The 22,650-nt window shown below is 43.9% G+C and overlaps 2 protein-coding genes across 2 annotated transcripts; one reads left to right on the top strand and one right to left on the bottom strand.

The window, feature by feature from the left end:
* The first annotated feature begins 46 nt into the window (after positions 1-46).
* LOC135396478 (DNA primase large subunit-like) lies at positions 47-10,776 on the top strand. The gene is made up of 11 exons (XM_064627468.1): positions 47-327; positions 419-531; positions 640-704; positions 914-1,034; positions 3,399-3,482; positions 4,528-4,665; positions 5,295-5,432; positions 6,321-6,503; positions 7,539-7,665; positions 7,715-7,797; positions 10,490-10,776. Exons 1-11 carry the CDS (start codon positions 171-173, stop codon positions 10,736-10,738), a joined length of 1,458 nt encoding a protein of 485 aa, XP_064483538.1. The 5' UTR covers positions 47-170; the 3' UTR covers positions 10,739-10,776.
* Positions 10,777-16,259: 5,483 nt separating this feature from the next.
* Positions 16,260-18,763, bottom strand: LOC135396476 (serine/threonine-protein kinase pim-3-like). The gene is made up of 6 exons (XM_064627466.1): positions 18,376-18,763; positions 18,194-18,309; positions 18,068-18,115; positions 17,362-17,725; positions 17,127-17,303; positions 16,260-16,709 (listed from the first exon to the last, which is right to left on the bottom strand). Exons 1-6 carry the CDS (start codon positions 18,413-18,415, stop codon positions 16,528-16,530), a joined length of 927 nt encoding a protein of 308 aa, XP_064483536.1. The 5' UTR covers positions 18,416-18,763; the 3' UTR covers positions 16,260-16,527.
* Between the last annotated feature and the right edge of the window lie 3,887 nt (positions 18,764-22,650).

Genomic DNA, 22,650 nt, shown 5'->3' with positions numbered 1-22,650 from the left:
CAGAACCGTTTTGATGTAGAAAAAAAAAAAAAAAAAGGACACTACACAGCCAAGTCGGCTCTAAGCCGTGCTTTGGCAGGCACGATAAGCATCCAATCCAGTGTGCAATCCAAAAGTTAGTCGTTATTTGGCGCGAAATCGTTCGCATCGGAAGGTGGGAAGGTTTTGCTATGCAATTTTCAGGTAGTCGAAGAAAAAGGCACGTTGATGCAGGCCCTACGTTGGATAAAGTTCATGGGGGAACAGTTTTGCAATTTTACTGCTCTCCGCCAGTGGAACAAATGTCACTCGAAGAGGTGGAGGAACTTGCTATGGAGAGATTGAAAGGTGACGTCGAAATACAGTTCAGTTGTGTTCAACGCTGCAGTAGAAAAACCACTTGTACTTCAAGAGGTAACTCAGGCGCTTCCTCTTGCAGTACTGAAGGTGTTTGAAGACGCTGGAGTAAAATTTAGTCGTTCATCCCAAGACTATGCAAGTGCTATCAAGGAAGAACTCCGAAAACAAAAGCTGAAATCCTACATTGAAACAGTACGTGCTTTTGTGAAGTCAGTGCGAGGGTGGTTCCTGGCTTTCCTATTCAACAGAGGTTGTGCACATAGCCTGTCAATAGTTCCCTGATAGTTTGCGTTTATGCAGGCCCCATCACTGCGTAGCAGAGACAATACATCTCATTTTATACTACAGCTGATCTTCTGTCGGTCGTGAGTTTTATGTTCATCTTCTTTTACGTGAATCAGAAAACATTCGTGGTATGCCCCGTCTTACCAAAACCGTTTTCTGATATTTTCTAGTTTTTCTGTTGTTTCTTACGATTATTTTCAACCTTTTGTCTCAAGCTTCCGCGCCCTAACCCTCGGTAAAACAGGCAGTACATGAGTAGTTTAAGATATCTTTTCTTTGCAAATTTCAGACACGAGTTACGGCAGTGGTTTATCAACCAAGAGGTAGAGCTGTTCCGATTTCGCTTCCAGAATGAGACTGCATCCAATACAAAGGCATTTCTGCAAGCAATATGCCCTGAGTATCAGCCGGTGAGTACCTATTGGGCATTGTGATGCAGAGTGAGTAAGGCTGCAGGTACACCAATAAAAGTAATAAAAAAAGTTGAGCTTGTTGAGAAATTGAGCTTGTTGTAGTTTCCCTGTATGTGTAACCTCAGGTAGCACTCAGTGGTTTTCTGTAATAAGATACCTGGAATCATTTCCAGCGTTCCGTGTTTTCAGCATTTGCCGAAAAACACCCGCCGAATATTTTCCTGGAAATTCGACACATTCCGAAAAACTCCAAATTGCTCTCTTGCATATGGTGCTACATGCCAAAAATGCTGGTGCACGATTGAATTTTTTTTTTTTTTTTCCTTCTGAGCGTTACATTTTCGTTTTTCCTTCACCTCATTTGCAGGTGGAATGCGGGGAATACTGCTCTGCGAATCAGCTGGCCTTCAGTTCAGGGAAAAACATTCACTTGCGACACTTTTATTCCTGGGTCTAAGGGGTTCAAGTACACGTGGAACTCTACAACAAAGGAAAATAAATTATTTACAGAATGGCGTAAATGCCGGCTAGCTGGTGGACAAATTCCATGATAGGCAAGCCTGGGCGATGGGCAAGACACGTAAACAAACACAAACATTGTTTGTGTTTGTTTACGTGTCTTGCCCATCGCTCAGGCTTGCCTATCATGGAAAAGAAATTATTAGTGTTCTCAATGTCCTCTTACTAAGCTGTCCTGGTTCCATGACTCATTATAGCTGCCGATTCTTTTGGCATCTATTTGGCGCAAAAGTTTTAAAATGCCAAAAATATCTGAATTTGGCAATGCGTATACATGCCAAAAAACACCCGCCGAATCTCCCCAGGAACAAGTGCTGAAAATGCGGAACAAATGCTGAAAATGCGGAACACTAATCATTTCCTTGTATCTGAAGAATTTTATTTTCATGCCAAGCAGCACTCTTCTGGCATAAAAACATACTGAATTATTAACTAACACTAGAATAATGGACTAATAATAACATTAATTAACACTATAATAATGGACTGGCAGATGTGAAACAGTGATGAAACGAGTGCTCAAAGTCTGATTGAAGATTAAATTAAAAATTGAAATGACGCAAAGTATCGCAGAGTGCAAACAAATACAACACAAAGAGGGCAACTACAACAGGCTCCTCTTTTTTATTTTACCGGCAACAGGTTTTTAAAAATTGATGAGAGCAGTATGGAACCTGTTTTTACAGTAGAGGTCAGGCAGACATCCTTTGGAAGAGAGTATGTAACGACAAGATAACTGTAATTACCTAAAGCACATTAATTAACTCATTCATTTTGGGCTTTGGGGCAAAAGAGAGAGAGCAGAATAGGAGACAACCCTCATTGAAAGGCATTCTATTTTTTGAAATCTTGAAACAAGCACGTACGTTGAAATATTCATTGCTGAATTTTGCTATGCAAATGAACCAAAACTGCACGCCTCTGAGCTCATGACCTTTGCTGTCGGAGGTTTATCTGAGCCACAGAGCAGTCGATCTTTCCAGCTGATCAGCACCTACGCCAATCATCTCCATCGCTCCAAAGCACATGGCCCTCTGACGTGAAATGAGCACTGTCCTCCCTGCACTCCTGACCTGTACGGTTTCGATTTTCAGCTCTTTTCCATTGCAAAATTTGGCAATGAATATTTAAATGTACATGCTCATTTCAGGGTTTAAAATTTAAAAAATGATTGCTTTTGTAGCAGCCCCAGCGCATGTCTGGTTGTCTCTTGCCTGAGTCCAACGCTTTCAACGAGGAATGTCTCCCATCCTGCCATCTCACTTTTGCCCAAAAGCCCCTAATTAAAGAATTAATAATTAACGAATTATAGGTAATTAGTCACCTTGTAGTTACATACTCTCTTCAAGAGAATGTCCGCCTGGCTGTATAAGTCAACTGCAGGAACGGTACTGCTGCTCTCGTAGCTTTTTTTAAAAATCAGGTGCAGCTAAAAAAAAAAACTGCCTGTGTATGAGCATGCATGAGGCTGTCCAGTTCAGTGCAATCCAGTTGAACGCTTTGTTTGCATACAGTACCATAGTGTCCACAGTGCACAGGCTGTTTGCATGTCACTGTGGCGAACAGACAGAATAATAATACCTCACTTTTTTGCCTGAATTACAACAACCATAAAAAGGTCTTATCCTAGAAGAGAGGGTGAGAGAACATTTTCAATAACCTGATTATGATGATAGGATGTTACATGGCGAGCTTTGTCAGTTTAATTTCCTCCAGAATTGTCAATGTGTCATAGTGTTTTTGCAGTGAGGTACACAGAGTAGTGGATATTCCCTGGAGAAACTAAGCTGTAGCAGCCAAGACAGACTATGCCACTAATGTGTCGTACTTTGTCAATTTCAGATTTCTGCTGAACAGAAAGCTTCATTGATGCAGCATTTGTTAGACACTTTATCAGATGGCTCTGATATGGACACAATTTACAAGGCAATGCACCTTTCCATTTGTGCTATAAGGTCGTACAGCTTTTCATCGCTCCTAAAAATCAACATAGGACTTACCGTATTTGACCGCGTATACTGCAAAGTGACATTTTCACTGTCCCACAGGAGGAAAGCTACTACAAACCAACGAATATGATCCCAGATATCTTTGCGCCAGAAAATTGCAAATCAAACTCAAACAAACCCACGAATAGTGTGTGCTGATGCTTGGCGGAAGTGGATCGGATGCGAACACCTTCCAGATGATGCATTGAGCAAAAATATCATGCGTGTCCACTCGGCGCTGCGCTGCTTACATGTTTCCAACGTCGCTTGCCTGACGACGGAACCAAATATATTAGAATAGTTCCCAAGTTGCATGCGCAAGGCTGAAAACAGTACAAGAGAGTGCGTAAAACAAACTGAGCGCTACTTCATATTCTGATCTGAATCTCTGACGTATACATGATGTACACCCATACTGAAGGACTCCGAGATGAGGGACACGGAAAAGGGTGACAAACACAATGAAGTTTGAAACACAGCTGAAAGTTTATTACAAGACTCGGATATTTAAAGCATCAAGTGGGAGAGAAGGAAACGCACAACTTCCCTAAAGCCGGGCTTTTTCCAGAGGACATAATAGAAAGAGTCTCCTTCAACAATCTCTTCACTTTCCCTTTCTAAGACCGCAGTCGCTGGCCACAAGGGAACACAGTTTGAACAGTCATGTAAATGTTTCGTCTCAGGGGTTCTTCAGTGTGGATCTTTATCACCAGCTTGCTTGCTTCCTAACTATTCTATCATGATGTACACATGTTTATATCCATGCATGTGCTGCGTGTGTAACCAGTGCAGTTGTGCGGCTTTGTATTTGATTAGCTTGTATAACTATTCGCTTCCTATTCACTTTGGTTTTAACATCATTATTCGCACATGCCTAGAAAGGTCCGAAAAATTATTTTGTATCCATTTAAGGAAAAGCTGTTGCTTCGTCGGAGATGTTCTCAAAACCATACTGATTGGTTGACCTGTCTTGCTGTCTGCAGGTGCCATTCACAGAGGCTCTAGAGCTGGTTTCAGAGAGAGCAGTTTACTTACATGCGGGCTATGCCTACCTGCCACGAGGAGGACTCCTCAGTGTGACAGCTGCGCGTTTCAGGGACCATCTTTCACGAATGCTTGCAGTAAGTTTCTTTCATGTTTGGTAGTGCTGTGCAAGGGCATCTTCCAGAGTCTAATCTTTTCCCTGGAGGCAGGCCCCCGACACACTATCTGACGAGGACACTGCTGTTTTCTAGCTTTCAGGTAGAAGTGTATTGTAGAGAGGTTTAACACGACATCTATGTGTTCTTGACGCACCTTATCGTAAAGACTGTACGTCTCAAGGGCTAGATTTCTGTGCCATCCCTCATATTCCTAAGAGTCTCGCTAAGTGTACAAGTAGTTGCCTAAATTTCATTGACAGTTTAGTTTGAATTAACATCATAAAATACTGCATAGCACTACTTCAAGTGTTATTAGTCAGTTACCCTCACTGACTACTGCACATTGCAAAGGTTGCTCAGTATGAATAGTTCTAAAACGTGGTGTCTGTTTATGTTGTCAGAACCGAAATATGTACTGGGTATAGAAAGCTGGGTTTCCATAGTACTGTAGTAGTACCTTGGCAACATAGAATAACAAATTCAACGCCCAGGTGTCATGTCAGACCAGTCCTTTGATCCGGTTTCCTTTCTTACACATAAAACTACACCTTTTTGTAGCAGACACAGTTTGTTCCCAGGAGAGATAAGAATGCAGTGACATTTTCCAGAACACTGTGAGGAGATTACCAGGGCTTCAGGAAGATGAGCGGTTGCGACAGCTTTCATCTGCTATAGAGCGAGCACGAGGAGGTGGTGGCTTTCGTCTGGGTTCTGCTGCAGGTGTCACTGCAGACATGATAGACCAAGTGAGTGAATGTCAGACATTTAGAGTCGATGCATGAGCAACTCATCAGAAGGTGTTGAAAAACGTTTCATGCTTGATTGCTAGCACTGCACTTCTAGCTTGTTACACATATCATAGTACAATGATTTGACAGAGATCGCAATGCTTCCTCCTCCTTTGCCGAATCAGAGGTACCTATTTTGTACGATGAAACAGGTATGACAAGACAGTTCGCTAGACACCCAAGGTGCATAGGAATAGGGAAATGCAACCGAAAGCTGGAGGAATGTAGCTCTGCCTTAGTCTTTCTCTGAGCACTTGTCAGCGTGAGGTACAAGTTGCATGCAGAAACAAATGTAATGAATATTGTTGATAAACAATATCTCTGGCCGCATTGATAAAAGTGGCTACGTGACCACAAAGATGTAACACTATTTTCTGGTATTTCTTTTTAAGGTTAGAGAATTCATTTTACTATTTAAAGGTAAAAATGCATTCTTATTTGTATCAGCGGCTATGCATTACGGTTCTAAAATTGATGAAACCCTCAGTGCCTGTAACAAAAAGGACAACAGACACACATTGAAACAGCAACACAACACAGCTCTGTGTACATTGTGTGTGATTTTAGTACACAGTACAAACCAGCCAAACTTTTAAGCCTTTTCTAGAGTAGAATCCATATTGAACAGACATGTTGCAGCAGGCCCTTCTCTATGGGTAAAAAATAAAACTTTAAATTTGTCTAACACAGGAGTTGTAAGCAAGTTACCTATACCAGAGTTCATAATTGTGACAACCTGGAATGGCTAGTAGAGCATAAAGTCCTCTTGCAGTCCTGGATATGGGTGTGCCTGATGCCTTCTGTGTTTCTGTACCATGCTTAACAGTCCTCACCTTTTCTCCACAGCTCTGCAAGGAATCGTTCCCATTGTGCATGAAGGCAATGCACGAAGTGTTACGCAAAAATCACCATTTGCGGCACGGGGGCCGTCTTCAGTACGGCCTCTTCCTTAAGGGAATAGGTCTTTCTCTAGAGGAAGCCCTACGTTTCTGGAGAGAAGAATTTGCGCAACACGTCGGGGCTGACAATGTGTGTAGCAATACTTTCTTTCTCTCTTCTCATTTATAATTAATGATAATATAGGAGTACAGTCAAACTCCTTTACAACGAACGCCTTTATAATGAAAAGACAGTTATAACGAACGTTTTTCGTGGTCTGGTCAGGCACCCATAGGATTCAACGAATTATATTATGTATTATATTATATTATATTATAATGAATGTACCGAAATAACGAAGTGATTTTGAAGTCGGTAGGCCGAAATTCGCTACCTTTACAACGAAGTTTCGCAAGCAAACGTTGAATTGCGAACTCTTTGATAGCGTTTCTCATTCCGACGCAGCGCGCTCGGCACCATATAGATGACGGTTCCGCGGGGGTCATAAAAGGCGGGGAGAGAGAGAACAGGTGTTCATCCTCCTAGTATTTGTCCAACTAGATGACTTCTTCACGTTGGTGAGGCGCGGTTGGAATTCGTGGGCCTCGACTGTGCGACCTGCTTCTTGTGGGCAGGCAGTACGGAGCGTACGAGGTCCGACACTCGAAACGATGGTAACGCTGCGCCAACTCTTAGGCGAGAACAGAGGCTTGGGAAGTGCCTGCCCTCCGCGTCCTCCTATTGGCCAGCATCCAGGAGGCGAAGCCTCCCTCGCTCTTGGTCAGCAAACGCAAGGACAGTCGTGGAAAAAATTTGTATCAAAAGAATTAAACCAAAATAAAAATTGAGGCAAGAAAATAGACAGTGACTGTTCATTTTCTATTACTGTCAGTAAAAGAGGCCGATCGTAACGCTTTGGTGTCTTCGTTTCTGGCCTATGCGTTAGGTGAAGCCGACTTGCGGAATGGTGACGCATACTAATTATTATTATTTATATTTGTATGTTTTACCATAACCCACAGACAGGTTGCTTTAATGCTAAAAAGCCTTAAAGGATAAAACAGAAACACGCTGTATAGTACCAGCCTATAGATTTTTCAGAGATAAAATGTAAATAAAAATGCTTTCTGGAACCTTGTAATTTATAGAAAAGATCAAGTGCGCAAGTATTTTTTGTGCTTACAGTTTGACAAGAAGTACAGCTATAATGTACGACACAGCTATGGTCGTGAGGGTCGTCGCGCAAACTACACACCTTTCGGCTGTACATCCATCATTACGGCAGCTATACCGGGTCCAACGGACTGCCATGGTGAGTTGAGCTCTCGAAAAAAACTCCGCTCACGGCTTATTCTCTGCAGGTTGCCCGTTTGTGCATTGGAGCCGACCTCAGCTTAAAGCTAAGCTACAGTCTGAAGGTGTCACTGGCCACAACCTTCAAGAAGTAAGCCTCTTACGACTCCAGTGCTTGACGCGATTGATACAGCTTGCACTTACACGATGGCTGAATGTGCGGTGTCAAAAGAACAGGAACACCCAGAGAGAAATTGTCAAAGTCTTGTCTGATTTTCTTTGCGCGTTGAAAAGTTTTGAAAAGCTGGAAAAGTATGCAGGACGAGCCGGTGTACGATATTGGGAAAATGCTGCAACATTTTTTTGCTTGTTTTCTGTTGCCCGCGGATTTGTGAGTCACACTTCGCGGAAATGTTATAATTTTCCGCCGTTGACAGCTAGGGGCTTTAAAGTGGAACAAGGGAAAGGGTGCAGGCTAGCTAGGGAACGCTACGCACACCGAAGGTTGTTTTGGGAATCCTTGGAGATCGCCACTAGGGGAAACGTAGTTAGTAATGCGTCTTTTATCCCTCTCGCACCCCTTCGAAGATTTTTTAGCTTTTAAGTTGAGATGGACCAATAAATTATTGCTGAGTCTGAGAACTTACGTGTGTCGTCTTCTGTGTCCGTGTCTCTCTGTCTTCTTCATGGCTTTAAAGTGGGACCTCTGTTCTGCATATCTTTAAAAAGTCCTCCACTCTTTCAAAGAGCGTGTAAAAGAGTGAGTGAGGAAAGGAGGAGGGGGTACCTCATGACATGAGCAACCACGCTGGCGTGGCCGATCATGTGACTCGTGATGTAGACTATCACACTGGGTGTAAACGCGTGAGCTGAGAAGGAAGAAACACGGGTATGGGGAATTTCCGACATCGCGCAAGAATATTGAGGAAGCTTTCTCCGAGTGTTTTTATAAATTTCTTTGTGCAGTGAAAATACACCTCACAGCAAAAGTATTTTGCATGGTAGCTTCTGATGGACAGCCCGACAAATGAAAGAGGGCTTCGAGCCACGTTTAGTGTCACGTCCCTGCTCATTTAAGTCAGAGTTTACTAACATGTCACATATCACGCAACTGATAACTGACTCAAACTGATATCCAATGCATTTCAAGTTTTCAGTATTTGTGTAGTTGGTGCATCATATAGCTAATTAACTTTGTTTTTGAGCATTAGTTGTTTACTGAGTTAATTTTATAATTAGTGACATTAATGTGCAGTACGTAAGTGCTACAAAATAGTAATAGCCTCACATTTCCATATGCACGCAATATTCATAGAGCCTGAAGCGTTAGGGTTTAACCCGATTCTTGCCCGAATTTGCACCCCGTATTGAAGGTTGCCTCTTTGGGGTGAAACCCGATTTTTACCCAGCAAGAGGACAGGATTTTTACCCGGCAAATTGTCCTGACTGAAACGTCTGTAGAAATGCGCACTAGCTTGTTTGGCCAGCAAACACAATTACATCACCGTTTGTACCAAACCAGTACAGTTCGTTTGAGTAACAGAGTCCGATTTCTCCATTAATTTAGCGTACTGGAAGTTTTTCTACCTGAATTTGCATGAATTTAGAGCACATTTTTATTTACACGATTTTGACTCCCTGTATTTAGAAAAAAATATTTCCAGAATACTTCAGGCACTAAATATATGTATTCATATTCTGTTAAAACATTAAACAAAGTATTAAGAGTGGTACTTTTTATTTTTGACATATTTCTCACAATTTTGCATTTGCAATTTTTCATGAAAATTAAAGTGAAGAGAAATACTGGTGCTGGTAATAAAAAGTATGAGCACTGGACTCCACTGCAAATCCACTTTGCAGGGTCGATGTGGCTCATTGCTCACAATTTATCTTAGCGCCTTTAAGAGACACTCAGACTTCCGGCACTCTGAACAAGAAAAGCTCCATCGTACAACCACAGTGACACGTATTGCAAAATTGAAGCCCTGCAAACTATTCTCCAAACACCCGTCCCATGGGTATGCGCAAGGTGTATGTTGCAATTCTGTGGGGGTGGAAAGACCAGGGGAAAAACCCTGGACTCTCTGTCCAAATTTGCAAATGATTAAAACCACTTAGTATAAGTCCCAAGTTATTAAATCTATGTTCACCTCTCAAGGGATGCCCTATATGCACTGCTTAACTTTTAAAGGCTGTATGACATTGAAGCTAAACATGCATACCAGTTCCCAGATGGGAATCGATCCATGGCACTGCCCTTTCACAGCCTAGATGCTTTGTGTATAACCTTGCCTCTTCTTGACTTATCACCGGGGAGTCATAATTGGAATTAACAGTAAAATGAATTGAAGAGTAATTTATCTCTATTTTCACTGAAAATGATCTATTCGAATAAAATTGCCCACTTGAGAAAACAGTCCCTGTTTGAAATACCGACGGCTCCTGACCTGCGAGGCTTCAGAATGTGGGGCTAGTATAATTGAGACACAAATGAAAAGTATTTATAAGGAAGGAAAGTGTGGTGTGCCTGAACAACCTCAACTTTTCAGCTTGAACACCTCCCCACTTTGCATGACATCCAATGCTGCACAAAATTCATTGCAGTGGTACGCAGAAATTACATTGAGAACAAATTCTCTGTTGCATTCCACCCATTGACAAACTATGCTGTGCAGCGTTAGACAAGTAGACGACGGATTCTGCCTAAAATTTTGTGAATGTGAACAACATACTTATTGAACCTTATTACTCAATTGTACAAGACATCGCATTTTGTAGGCTCTAGTGTTTGTTGTACTACAATTTCCATTCATAGCAACATTAATATTGTCTCTTTTCAGGTTATGCAGCAGGTGGAAAGTGGCCACTACCAGCTTGCTTGTACTACAGTGTTCAGTGTGACTCATGGTGGTCAAAACCCCGAAGCCATGGTTATTAGTCACCCCAATGAATACTTCGAACGCAGTAGACAAGCACGAGATAATAAGTGCTCTGAATCCAACAGGAAAAAGGAAGATATGGACTTTGCAGATGACCTTGATGATGCATGCCTTCAAGCCCTCCAAGACGCAGAGGTCCCAGAGAGCTGAAATAAAGTCATTAACAGAAAGAATCTGTATATACCACATGCCCACGTTTTCAACAGTGATGAACAGGGGGCAAATAAGCTGCGTTGCAGAATTGGTCCTTGCCGATCTTACTATGTGTACGCCATAAGTCAGAAAAGGAGTGTAGCGTCATATTGAGACACTATTCTCCAATTCTCTACACTACAATTTTTGTCATTTCCTGAGTGGGTGTGGTGTTAGGGCTTAACAGCATTGGATCAATGTCATATGTCTACTATACCTTTGAATGCCTATGTCTATATCTTATGTCTATGAACTATATCTAGGGCCTTGCGTTTTAGTGTCAAACCCACTTTACCTCCCGATTTGTATGATCATCACTTAAGGGAAAACCCAAAAAAGCTTGAAAACTAACTTGGCAAAGTGCCAATTCAGCCAACGATATTAGCACTGGAGACTATGCACTGCCATGAGTGCCGCCAGTATTTTTTTTATTCGGGGGGGGGGGGGGGGGGGGATGTTTGGTGGTGTTTTCACGGTACGGGATCTGGATCTAATTCTGCGCGTCAACTGCGCCCGCAACTACATTGTCTTGGCTCGGAAACTCTACCCATATCATAATATGGGTGGAATCATAGTTTGGGATTGTATTGCATCGGCAGTGTTTAATTGCTGAAGCGAGAAGTGCTCTTTTTTTATTTTCCACCCAAAAATGTGCCCTTTCTACCCGATATTGCACGATTTCACCCTGTTTTACGGCTCCTAAAATAAAAACTCATTTTTAAAAAACATAAAACCTCAAAAACACAAGACCCTAACTATATCTCATGTCTTCATAATCTTAATGCATTTATGCCGTAGCAATCCACGGGGCTGTCACTGTATTCTCCCAAAATATTGTTTCTCAATATGAAACGGAAGTATATCATAAAATTTATTTATAGTTTTGAGAAGTATAATGTCAGGGTGTGCAACCTGCAATTCATCTGGCAACCCGAAGGTCAATTTTCATCCAATTTCCACACTGTAGCAAGGAGGGCGTCAGTGGCATCACCTACTATTGGAAAATCAAATTTTTTTTGTTTTGCTTCTTTAAAAAATTTGTGGAAGCCTGTAATGTTCTCTGACGGCATTCATGTCTTGCATACTGAGTCCTTGAGCAATATTGATAATACGAAATAAAATATATCTTTTTTAAAGCCTCTAGTGGCACTGTAAGCTCACGCTTTTGTTCATGAATCTCCGGCCAGCAAACCATTTTTCACCAGGCACATTGTACTCCGCTGATATTTTTTTAACGCATTTGCGACCACACGTGCATCAAAGCCTTCTGTCACGTCTGCCACCTTACAAACTATATATACGCTACCTGAGGTACAGGTAAGGAACAGAAAAGGGAGCACAAAAATATAAGGGGGTGGGGGGAGGCATCGAGGAGCGAATCTGGGTCCCACACCTTCCAGGAAGAGAAGTTTGTCTTTGGAGAGGTGGATCAAAGGGTGGCTAATGCATCTCTTGCCTGCTTGATTAATCCTGAATTTTTCCCAGATTTTCCCTGCTCGCAGCTCTTTGAAGCAGCTCACAACGGAAGTGTCACCGAATAGTACATGACAACCACATCCCTCAACGTGGCACTGTACCGAACTGTTCAGTGACCTGTCGTTCTTGCGGAAACAGTCATTCACACACCGGCCAGTCTGACCCACATAAACAGCCTTGCTTTACATGGGAATATCGTACACCACATTCTGGAAGCACTCTCTATGTTGCTGGCGGTGCTTAATCTCGCAGGGAGCAGTCTTTGTACTGTTTACCTTTTTCGACAACCCGGACAATTTGTTTGTGCTGCAAAACACCACCTCAGTGCCAAAGCTGGCAGCTATCCTCTTTAGCCTGTGCCTAAAACCATGCACATAGAGACTGACAACTGGGCGATGGGTCCCTTTTGTGCGGCCAGCACCTTCACGTATCGGAACCGGACGGAATCGCGTATCGGACATGACCCTGTGCATGGGGAACTTGGCTCCATAGAGACGGTGACGAGCAAAGCTGCAGCCCATGAGATGATTGCAGGATCAGAGGATCGAGGATTTTAAAGCAGACGCAGCGATGCCCTCTTTTATCAGTTTGAACATAAACAACTCAAAGATCATTGGGGCTTTCTTTGAACGTTGGCTGAACTCCCAGCACAGGCCTTTTGCGTCTAAAAATTGTGTGCCATTATTCACGAGCAGCTCTGTAATTAATTTCAGGTAATTAGGCGGTACTCTCTTCCAGAAGATGTCTGCCTGGCCGTAGAACTCAACTGCAAAAACAACATCTATGCTACTCTCGTAGCTTTTTTATAAAAATTCTAGTCAGTCTTACGTGAGGCACCCTGTATAAGTGCCTTCTAAACCTACCGACACACTACTGCCAACATCCTGATTCAGTGATGATAGAACAAAGCGGTATGTATATTTTGTGAGTTTTAGCCGTGATGAAGATGGTAAGGCAATCCTTTTTTGTCTTCCCCATAGCAATGACCAGGCCACTCGTGCCATTAGACCTACAGAGCGCCAAGGTTTCTTGTTTTGCTAGGGACTTCTCAGTGGGGACGAAGCTCTTGCTCAGAGCCACCATGCGTCACCTGTCGAACTCATCATGGTCGAAGACGACAAACCTCGCCTCTCTGTCAACTTCAACCGAAATACAACCTTTATGTTTGAGTTCTTTTTTCACTTTCCAAGTTGAGTCTTTGGAAACACTCCCAATAGGCTGCAGGTTTTTATACTGGCTCACAGAACAAAGACAAGCTTTTATAACTTGTTCACGGCCGTCTAGCAGGCACGCCGCCACCACCTTTATGGATGGTAGGCAGATGTTCTACTTTTGACGGGTGAACAGGAAACGAGTAATTTGGACCCTTGCCCAAAACTGCAACGGACTTGTCAGACATCTCTTTCCTCCTGAGTCTTCGCATCTCCTCCACTTTGCGTTGCAGATTAATATCATCAACTCAGTCGGTGGTAAGTTACTCAAAAGAAGTAACGAAGTTAAGTTAGCCTGCAAAAATACTAACTGCAGCATGGTGGGTGTTAAGAAAGAGGACGAGGGGCGGGGCACCACGCTCGTGTATATGACTCAATAAACGTGCAGTTGTTCTGCAGCCACGGTGACGATAGGCCACGTCTGATTACTTTTAAGTAATGGTGGGAGTTGGTCTAAGGTGATCCTGGCTGCATGTGAGATGACAAAATTCGTGGAATTTCTGGTTGGGAAAAACAGCAGCGTATTTGAAGCCCTGGCAAAACTGGGGAACTGATGCGCGGAAAGTATTACAATGGCTCATTATTCGTTGCATTATAGTAAGCAACCGCAGTCCATGCATGCTAATGGATCAACATCTACTCTCGTGCTCACGTTAATCTTTTCTACCGGGTTACATTGGCAAGTTTTCAATGGAGCAGTTTTACAAAGGTCTTGGCAACTGCGGATGAACCAAATTCCGTTAAGTGTTCAGTGTTGATAATCTGTGTCTTTATGTCGCCAGACAACTAAACTATGATCATGAACAACCTGTTAACTGTACATTAGATAGACTATAGTAATGTAGCCTGAAAGCATTCTACAGAAACTTTACATGTAGTAGATCGAGGACTTTACCCTGGTTTCTCCCGTCTCAAACAAACTATCCAAAGTACGAGGAGCCTTCAATAATTTCTCTATCTCAGTATGAAAGGAAGTAATGAGCGGGGTGAAATAAGTCTGCCCATGTTGGAACATGTCTTGAGATATTACATGGGCAGCCTCAGTTCAGTGCGACTGTAACTAGCGGAGTGACAGCATTTCAAGTGAATGCGTGAATGCAGTTTACATGGAGTTTGCTCCTTCATACTACAAAGTGAAATTTTGGAGTGATCAGTTTAAGTGGGGAAGAGAGTCGACTGAAGATGACCCTCACACTGGGCGTCCTGGGGAAGTGACTTCTGAAGAAATGTGCAGGAAGGTGGAACGCTTGATTTTGGCAGATAGGCGAATGAAGGCGTCCCGAATCGCAGAGAAGACAGGCATCTCAGTAGGATGCAGTTTGGAGCATTATTCAAGAAAAATTGGACATGTCTAAGGTTAGAGCAAGAAGATGGGTCCCGAGAATGTTGCGCTCTTTTCAAAAGGGCACCCGGCAAAGGTGCTGTTAGGAAAATTGGGAGCTGTTCAATGATGATCCGGAACATTTTTTCCAATGTTTGGTGACAGAAGACTAAACTTGGGTCTATCACAGACACCCTGAGTCCAAAATGGAGCCCATGCAGTGGAAACACAAGACTTTGCCCACACCTTAAAAAGTTTAAAGTTGAAAAATCTGCTGGAAAGGACACGGCAACTGTTTTCTGGGATGACAAAGGATGTTTGCTGTTAGAATTCATGCCACAGCAGAATACCATAACAGGAGAGACATATGCTCACACAATTACTTCTTTGTGAGAGGTCATCAAAGAGAAAATGTGCTGCTCCTGCATGACAACACACCAGTGCACACATCTGGCAAAGTTCAGGCTGTCATTCACCAATGTGGGTTCCAGCAACTAAACCACCCACCATACAAGAACTTGCTCCCAAGGATTATTTTCTATTTTGACATTTAAAAAACTCCTAAGGGGGATGTGCTCCTCGAATGATGAGTGAAGGCAGCGTTAACAGCCGTTATACAATGTCTGTACAAATGTTACACAACAAACAATGTTATACAACGGTTATACCATGGGGATTAAGTCTATAAAAGAAAAGTGAGAGAAGTGCAACGAGTTGTTGGGAGATTATATTGAAAAGTAAAAATATTTATTATAATAAGTTTTCTTCCTACTTAGGTAGATAAATTATTCTACACTGCTTATATGATTGGGGTGCTGAACCCGTGAAACCCCCTTCACTACGCCAATGGATGGAATGGCCACATACTAGCCTGAAAACTTCACACTGCATTTCCGTGACCTACACTAGGATGGGTATCTATCACGAGGCAACCATACCATCTCCTGTAGGGTTTTAGTCATGTAAAAAAATTACCAGCACTGTACTGTTATTCTTGTCCTAGCATCATGTTTTAGAGTTAAATCAGGCAGGTGGTGGCTATATTAAGACTGTTGCAGGGGGGGGGGGGGGGGGGGGTAGTGTGTCCTGGGCAGACTTCACAGGGAAGAGTGCCGACATTTGTCATAAAAGACAGTTGTCCCACATTGTGTTCATTCAGAATGCAAGAAGTGCTCATTTATTTTCCACCTTGCATTACCCAATTTTTACCCCTTCTCCCATAATTCCTCATTAAGCGTTGGCATGGCCAATGCTTGGTATGCATGCAATGCATGGCAATGTCAAAGTACTCCACGTGATATATGCAATATTCAGTACTATGACCTCCTGCTTGCCCTAAGTACAGCTTGACGGCACGGTTAATCCGGCCCCTTATCTCTAAATTTGCAAGAACAAGGGCTTCCACAGGACAACGTAGGTTTGCCTCCCAATAACCTACACATCCCGTGAATGGATACTACGAAACAGGCCATTGAAATGAGACAAAATGCATTTATTTTTAAAAATTTAATACAAAAATAACATCTGGAACCATCTGTACAGCCTCTGTACATGCAAAAGAGTGATAAATAATATGGGTAATAAATTAAACATTAAAAACTGAATGATGGGTGAGCTATATACATGTCTTTATAGGTATGCACACTATGTACACATGGCTAAATTAAATAGGGCAGCAGCCACTCTTTGGGCGACACTATCACAGGCGGCGAATTTTGAGCCACTACGGTGCACAGTCATCAAATACTGTCCTGACTGCCTGAAGAGTCTTCCTCATCTTGTCGTCGAACCACAGGAATACTCTCAGACACTGTGCTGTCCAGCTCCTCTGCCACCATCCACTCGTGTTGAAGGATGTCTTCCAACGTAGGACGTGATGCGGGACACAGTGAGAGGCACCTCCGGATCAAGTCTTCACACACTGCACAGAAGTTGAGGAGGAAATTTAATGAAGTGCCTTCGAATCAAGGGTAGGAAGACATATTGCTGCAACATGTGTAGGATGTATCGGTGCAGTCTTACAAATCATGCAACATGGTTTTTGTCAGCTTTGCAGTTTCTGGCCACTATGCAATGAACTGTGGACGAGCATGCTCAAGAAAATTCATTTCTATGATAACCAGCAAATTTTACTCTGGTTAATAGCTTCAAGAATCAAGATCAACTGGATTTCCAAGCAACAGCAAGAAACCTGAATATATGGTAACTACTACTGCCAACATTTGCAGTACCTAAGTATTTTGTTTGCAAAGTTTCACAAGAATTGGGGGAAAGCAAGGCCAACGCCGCAACTTTTCCACGCAAACTATATAAAAAAAAAAGAAGAAAGGAAACTTACTGGGAGACAACTTCCTGCGAAAGTGCACTTCTGCGCGGAGGATCTGCTCGTCTCGCTCGAAGGGAATATCGCCGCAAACCATGTCGTACAGAAGGATGCCCAAAGACCACACTGTAGCCGCGCGTCCATTGTAACGGTTGCGCTGAATCCATTCCGGAGGACTGTACACCCGGGTGCCTAAAGGGGTAAGGCTTGTTATGATGCGGTTCACGAGCAACACCTAAACACTCCTTACCATCGAATTCGGTGTAAACCCCATCACGGAGTATAGCTCCTGAGCCGAAGTCAATGAGGTTTACGGTCAGCGTCTTGAGATTCACAAGAATATTTTCGTCCTTGATGTCACGGTGAATGACTCCAGCTTTATGGCAAGCAACCACACACTCGACGATCTGCTTGAAGAACAGACGCGACAATGTCTCTTCCAACACGCCCTTTTCGGTGATGTAGTCGAAAAGGTCCTTCACTGTTTCTGGTCGCTCCATGATCAATATGAAGGAATCCGGACGTTCGTACCAATCCAGAAGACGAATTACTCCAGAGACGTGAGCCACTTTGCGAAGAAGCACAATTTCCAGAGGGACACGTTGTCCGTTCAACTGAAAAGTTTAAAAAAGGATGCGCCACATCACGACATTGCATAATGTCCCGCCAACACATCTTCGTGTTGATGTTTTCGTCTGCAAGTTCCGCGACCCGTAAAGGCAAATATGAGTCAGCGCGGGAAAGATAACCCACCCGCCTCCACATCAGCACGGCCAACGCGGCCTCCACGACTACAGTAAAAATGGCGCACGCACTCTAAGAAAGGGCGCTCTCCCCTCCATCATATCCTTTCCCGGAGCGTTAACGAGGTCGGTAGCATTCCACAGAACAAGTACTCGGAGACGTCAAGGAACTCGTAACAAGAAGATGCGAGGAAAAATTCCAAACAAACTCACCGTTCCCCATTCAGACACCTTTGCTCTTGATACATGCTTGATAGCCACCTAAAGAACACAACACAAATGAATATGCAGTCTGGCTCGAACGAATTGTTCAGTGGCATCACGAGCTGCTTTACTTACGGGAAGATTGTCCCTATTGCGTGTACCCGCGTACACTGTGCCAAAGCCGCCCTTTCCAAGCAGATGGCCGATTCGGTAGTTCTTTTCAAAACAACTGGTGTTCTTCTCTTGTTGGGCTGCAAAAACGACACACGGAGTTGAGACTAGACTGCCAACACGACCAAAGATGGGGCTTCCGTTACCTTGGCGCTCCCACAACATGGTCAGCCGTCGTCCTACCATTTGTAATCCGATGAATGTCCACCAAACAGAAACAACTCCGGGTTTGTTTTGAGACTACGGATGCTGAAATATTCGACGCAACGAATACCAACGAACGCAACCTACTATGAAATGCCTTGGCGCGGAACTCCAGAGATCAACGGAGAGGGCGGCAAACGATTTGTACCACTCCGCGGCGCCACCGCGCGCTTGGGAATTCCAGATCGTGATTCCAGACGTCTGCCCTTTGGCGAAGAACAAACCCCTTTAAAACAACCTCTAGTCACATAACTTACTGTTTTGAAATTAGTAGAAGCTTATTTTGAGTCTACATTGCAAAGTTAAGCAAGAACGGATCGATGAAAGCGTAAGCGACAGTGCACTACTTTCCGTCTGCCGTAGCCACGCGCCGCGGAAGGGAGACAGTTTGTGTGCATCTTTCAGCGTCATTCCTTGACGTCATGGGAAATATCCGCCAATGGTGTAAAACTATTTCCCCGCCAATGGAAACGCGGTCGGCCAGACTGGTGACGTAGCAGGAAAAGGAATGTACGTTATGTTGTTCGCCATGTACGCCAGCATTTTTCTTTGGAACGTGTCTCCCTTTCTCATGGGGAAATGCACGCTCTGTCGTAGAAGGTCACTCGGTGGCCTCGGAAATGCCACAGTGGAGGGGGTGTAAAGCTCGTTTTCCCTCCCATTTTCTTAAAATTGCAGAAATTCCAACTGCTGGGTGTGTCTTGCTTCAATGTACATTGTAAAGGAGGGAGCCCGCTCCCAGCTATGCACGATTGTACTGTAGGTATCATTCATTGATGCGTTGTGGCTTTCTCCTCTCTGTTATAAGTCATAAACAAAGCGGGAATGCATTCCAGAACTACTGTTGTTGACAACAACAACATCCTGGTGTGAGCTAAATTGCTGTATTTTGGGAAACGGAGTAATAAAAGCGTAGGCGAAGTGGAGAAAGTGTGCGGTGGAATGTCGTATGTGCTTTGCTTGCTACTGTTGTTTGTAATTCTACCGGACATCCGCCACTTACGTATACTTCCAGGCAGAGGAACTAACAAAATCAACAGCGACATTTGTACAGAGTACTTTGTTACGTCCCAGATAGTACATAGTCACATCACGCGCTAATGACGTGTGGAGCGCAGACAACGAAGGTTTTACACACCTCTGTGACATTCAACAGATAATCTTCCGAGTCTGATTACAGACAATCGCGGATAACAACAACTCTGTTGTTGTGATGATGAGTGGGAGAGTTTCGTCGCCAATCCCGGAGGTAGACAGATACGCATGTAGCGAAAGCTGTGCGGATGAACAGGGAAGTGAAAATAGATATCTGGAGCAGACGAGGATGTGAGAAAGGGGCCGCAACATTGGCCTCCCGTTTCATCCGTTCAGTTTTATGTACACAGAGGTAAAAATTATATACGCGTTCAAGACGTTCCTCAAACTTGCGCGTTTGATGTTCTCCGGGTCAAAATGATCACAAACTGACGCATCCAGTACGGAATATCTGGGTGTCGGAGGAACATGAAAGGGGGCGCACGTGTCCTCGAAGTCGGAGTGCGGGCATCGCGTACCAGAAAAGCGCGCCAACAGAAGGTCAAGGACCCAAGGGGGGGAGATTTTGGCGGGAGAGCGTCCCAGCATGCACCGCGTAGACGGGGCGGGGGCCATTGTGCTTTCGGCGGCGACGGCAGCTGCCACACATTCATACTGACACACCTGTTGCTGCTGTGGGATCGGTGAAGCCAACGGAAAGAGGCCTACAATGAACACGTGGAACCTCCATTGCGAGCGTACATGGTGACGACACTGAATCGGTTAATAAGGCACCATTGGCGACACAAACAAACGTAGCATCACGTCGGCGATGTTATCAACAACAATGCGGACGTTGGCACGTGACATATGTTGGCACGCAATTTGTGTTGTGTCTGACTAGTTGTTCGGCGACGTAAAGCCGCGGGTTGTTATGTTCCGTGCCTAGAAACGAGGGGAAACATGTGTATCATCAATGCATTCGAACAGAACACATGGTATTAACTCGGACTCATGTATATGAATTCTATGAAATAAAACAAAACACTCACGGAACAAAACATTTTGCTATTGAGGCGTCGGTAAATGGTGAGAGCACACCATTTTTGCGTTCTTTGGCACGTGCCTCAAAGGAGAGCAGTGGCGTAGCTACGGGGGCGGGCTAGGGGGGCCCGAGCCCCCCCCCCCCCCTACCTGCCACTGACCGACCCACGCAAATCGTGCAAATCCGAGGAGAAAATAATATATGGGGGGGGGGGGGGGGGGGACCTGTGTGACGATCGCGAAACTTCTTACAGTTCATGGCGTCTATCTAAGCGGCACACTTGAATGGTTTCCAAAGTATGAGCTTTTCAAAATCCTCCCAATCTCGTGACACCACCTCATTGGACATCACAGTATAATCGTATTGTGAATGTCCAAATCAATTATTTTCGTGTGTGTGTTTTTTTTTTTTTTTTCAACCGCATGCTGCGGTGTGCACAAGTATTGTGTGTTGTCGCACCCAGGATCAGGGGGGGGGGGGAGAGTGGGGCGGGTTTTCGTATAGAGCCCCCCCTACCTTGGAGGTCTGGCTACGCCACTGAAGGAGAGAGAAAAAAAAAAAAAAACAAGGTGCGTTTTTACCGGGTCTCCTCTACAGGGGTTTCACGGAATTTGGATATATAAGAAAGCTTGGAATGTATTATCTGTGTCGAACCACGTGGTCGAACGCAGAAAATGGGTTTCCCGTTAAAATCGTATCTTTAAAGCTACTGTACACCTACTTTGGATCGAGGCGTGATTGGCGCACTTCAACGTGCATTCTTTTTGAGCGAAGTCGTCAGTTTGTGTGTTCTTGCCGCCAGTCGACCTTTATTTGGTGGTCTTCAATTTTTCCGCAGAAATTTGGTTTGGAACTGGACGTTTTTCACACTTCCAGTATTTTGTTCTTTTTCGCTTTCGTTTTTCTTCTTCTTTATTTTTTGAATGCACATGAAAACAGGGATGTTTGTACGATCATGTTTTGTGACTGTAGATGAAACCTCAATGACTGAACATGCAAGCACGGTGGATTCGAAGAAGGCCTTGAGATTGAGGGAGAAGAGAGTCATAACACGTGCGAAGTACACAGGACCGGTGTCTTGCCCCGTGTACTTCGTGTTGCGTCTTGTGTTTCCCCTCAATCTTGAAAGAGTGTTACCTTCCTCGCACACTGTTCCGCTCCACGTTTGGTCACCGCTTTGTTTGTTTGTCAATGAGCACTCACTATAAATCTCCACCGAACGGATTCGACCAAATACGGAACGTTACGGATATTTCTCTATTACGGCTCATTGAATGTGCACGGTTCATGAGAGTGTTATTGAAAGCAGCTAGTACCCGCAGCTCTGTGGTTCATCCAGAATTGGAAACGGGGGGGGATCGCAGTTACGTTGTAACCGCTTTACCTTTATGTGACATTGGCGATGTGGGGAAATGTGGGGCTAGCCTGCCTATTTCTGTTGTGTTCATTTGGATGGTGTTGGGGGATCTGGATAAAGCACTGAGTTACACCGTACTGCTGTTCGCAGTGGAACACAACAGCATTGTTCTCGCAATATGATCCGAAAGAGCATGCCGAAGATCGCAATAATGAAAAAACGGCTAGGAAGCAAGCGAGCTGGTGAAGATGATGCATAATGTTTGCACTGGATAGAGAGTAAGATCGCGGTGGAATCCCGCCACGTGTGCCGCGCTTGTATTATGTTATCTTGCGACTTCTCAGCGCGATTCCAACTTCCAAAGGGGCAGAGGCACAACTTGATCAAATACGATGTACGAGTACGTATAGTAATAAATTAAAAAGTTCTTAAAACGTTGGGCACACTATACCAGGTGGTCAGCTGTCCTCAATTATTTAGTAGCATTAAAAGTACCTTTGTCACATACCTGTGTGACAGACAGTACCTTTGCAACATGAAGCCACGAATTGTCGTTAGCAGAAGTACCAGAGGTACGATGCTAAACGACATAATTCAAATCGAGCTACGCTTGTAAAAGAAATATAAATAGTGTACCCCGGTACTGATATACTCGAATAATTGTACCCTCCTTCCCCGTGGAGTCACTGAATAGAGTTCCTTATATTCTTAGCGTACATCTGCGTAGCAATTTAATTGTACATGGGTACGTATGCACACGCATCCACGTTGCCAGGATGCTTTTGCCATTTGCGCATCTAT

The sequence above is a fragment of the Ornithodoros turicata genome, chromosome 6, assembly GCF_037126465.1.
Source record: "Ornithodoros turicata isolate Travis chromosome 6, ASM3712646v1, whole genome shotgun sequence".
Taxonomy (NCBI): Eukaryota; Metazoa; Arthropoda; class Arachnida; order Ixodida; family Argasidae; genus Ornithodoros; species Ornithodoros turicata.
The sequence above is the reverse complement of the archived record's forward strand: the minus strand, read 5'-3'. Positions and strand labels throughout refer to the sequence as shown.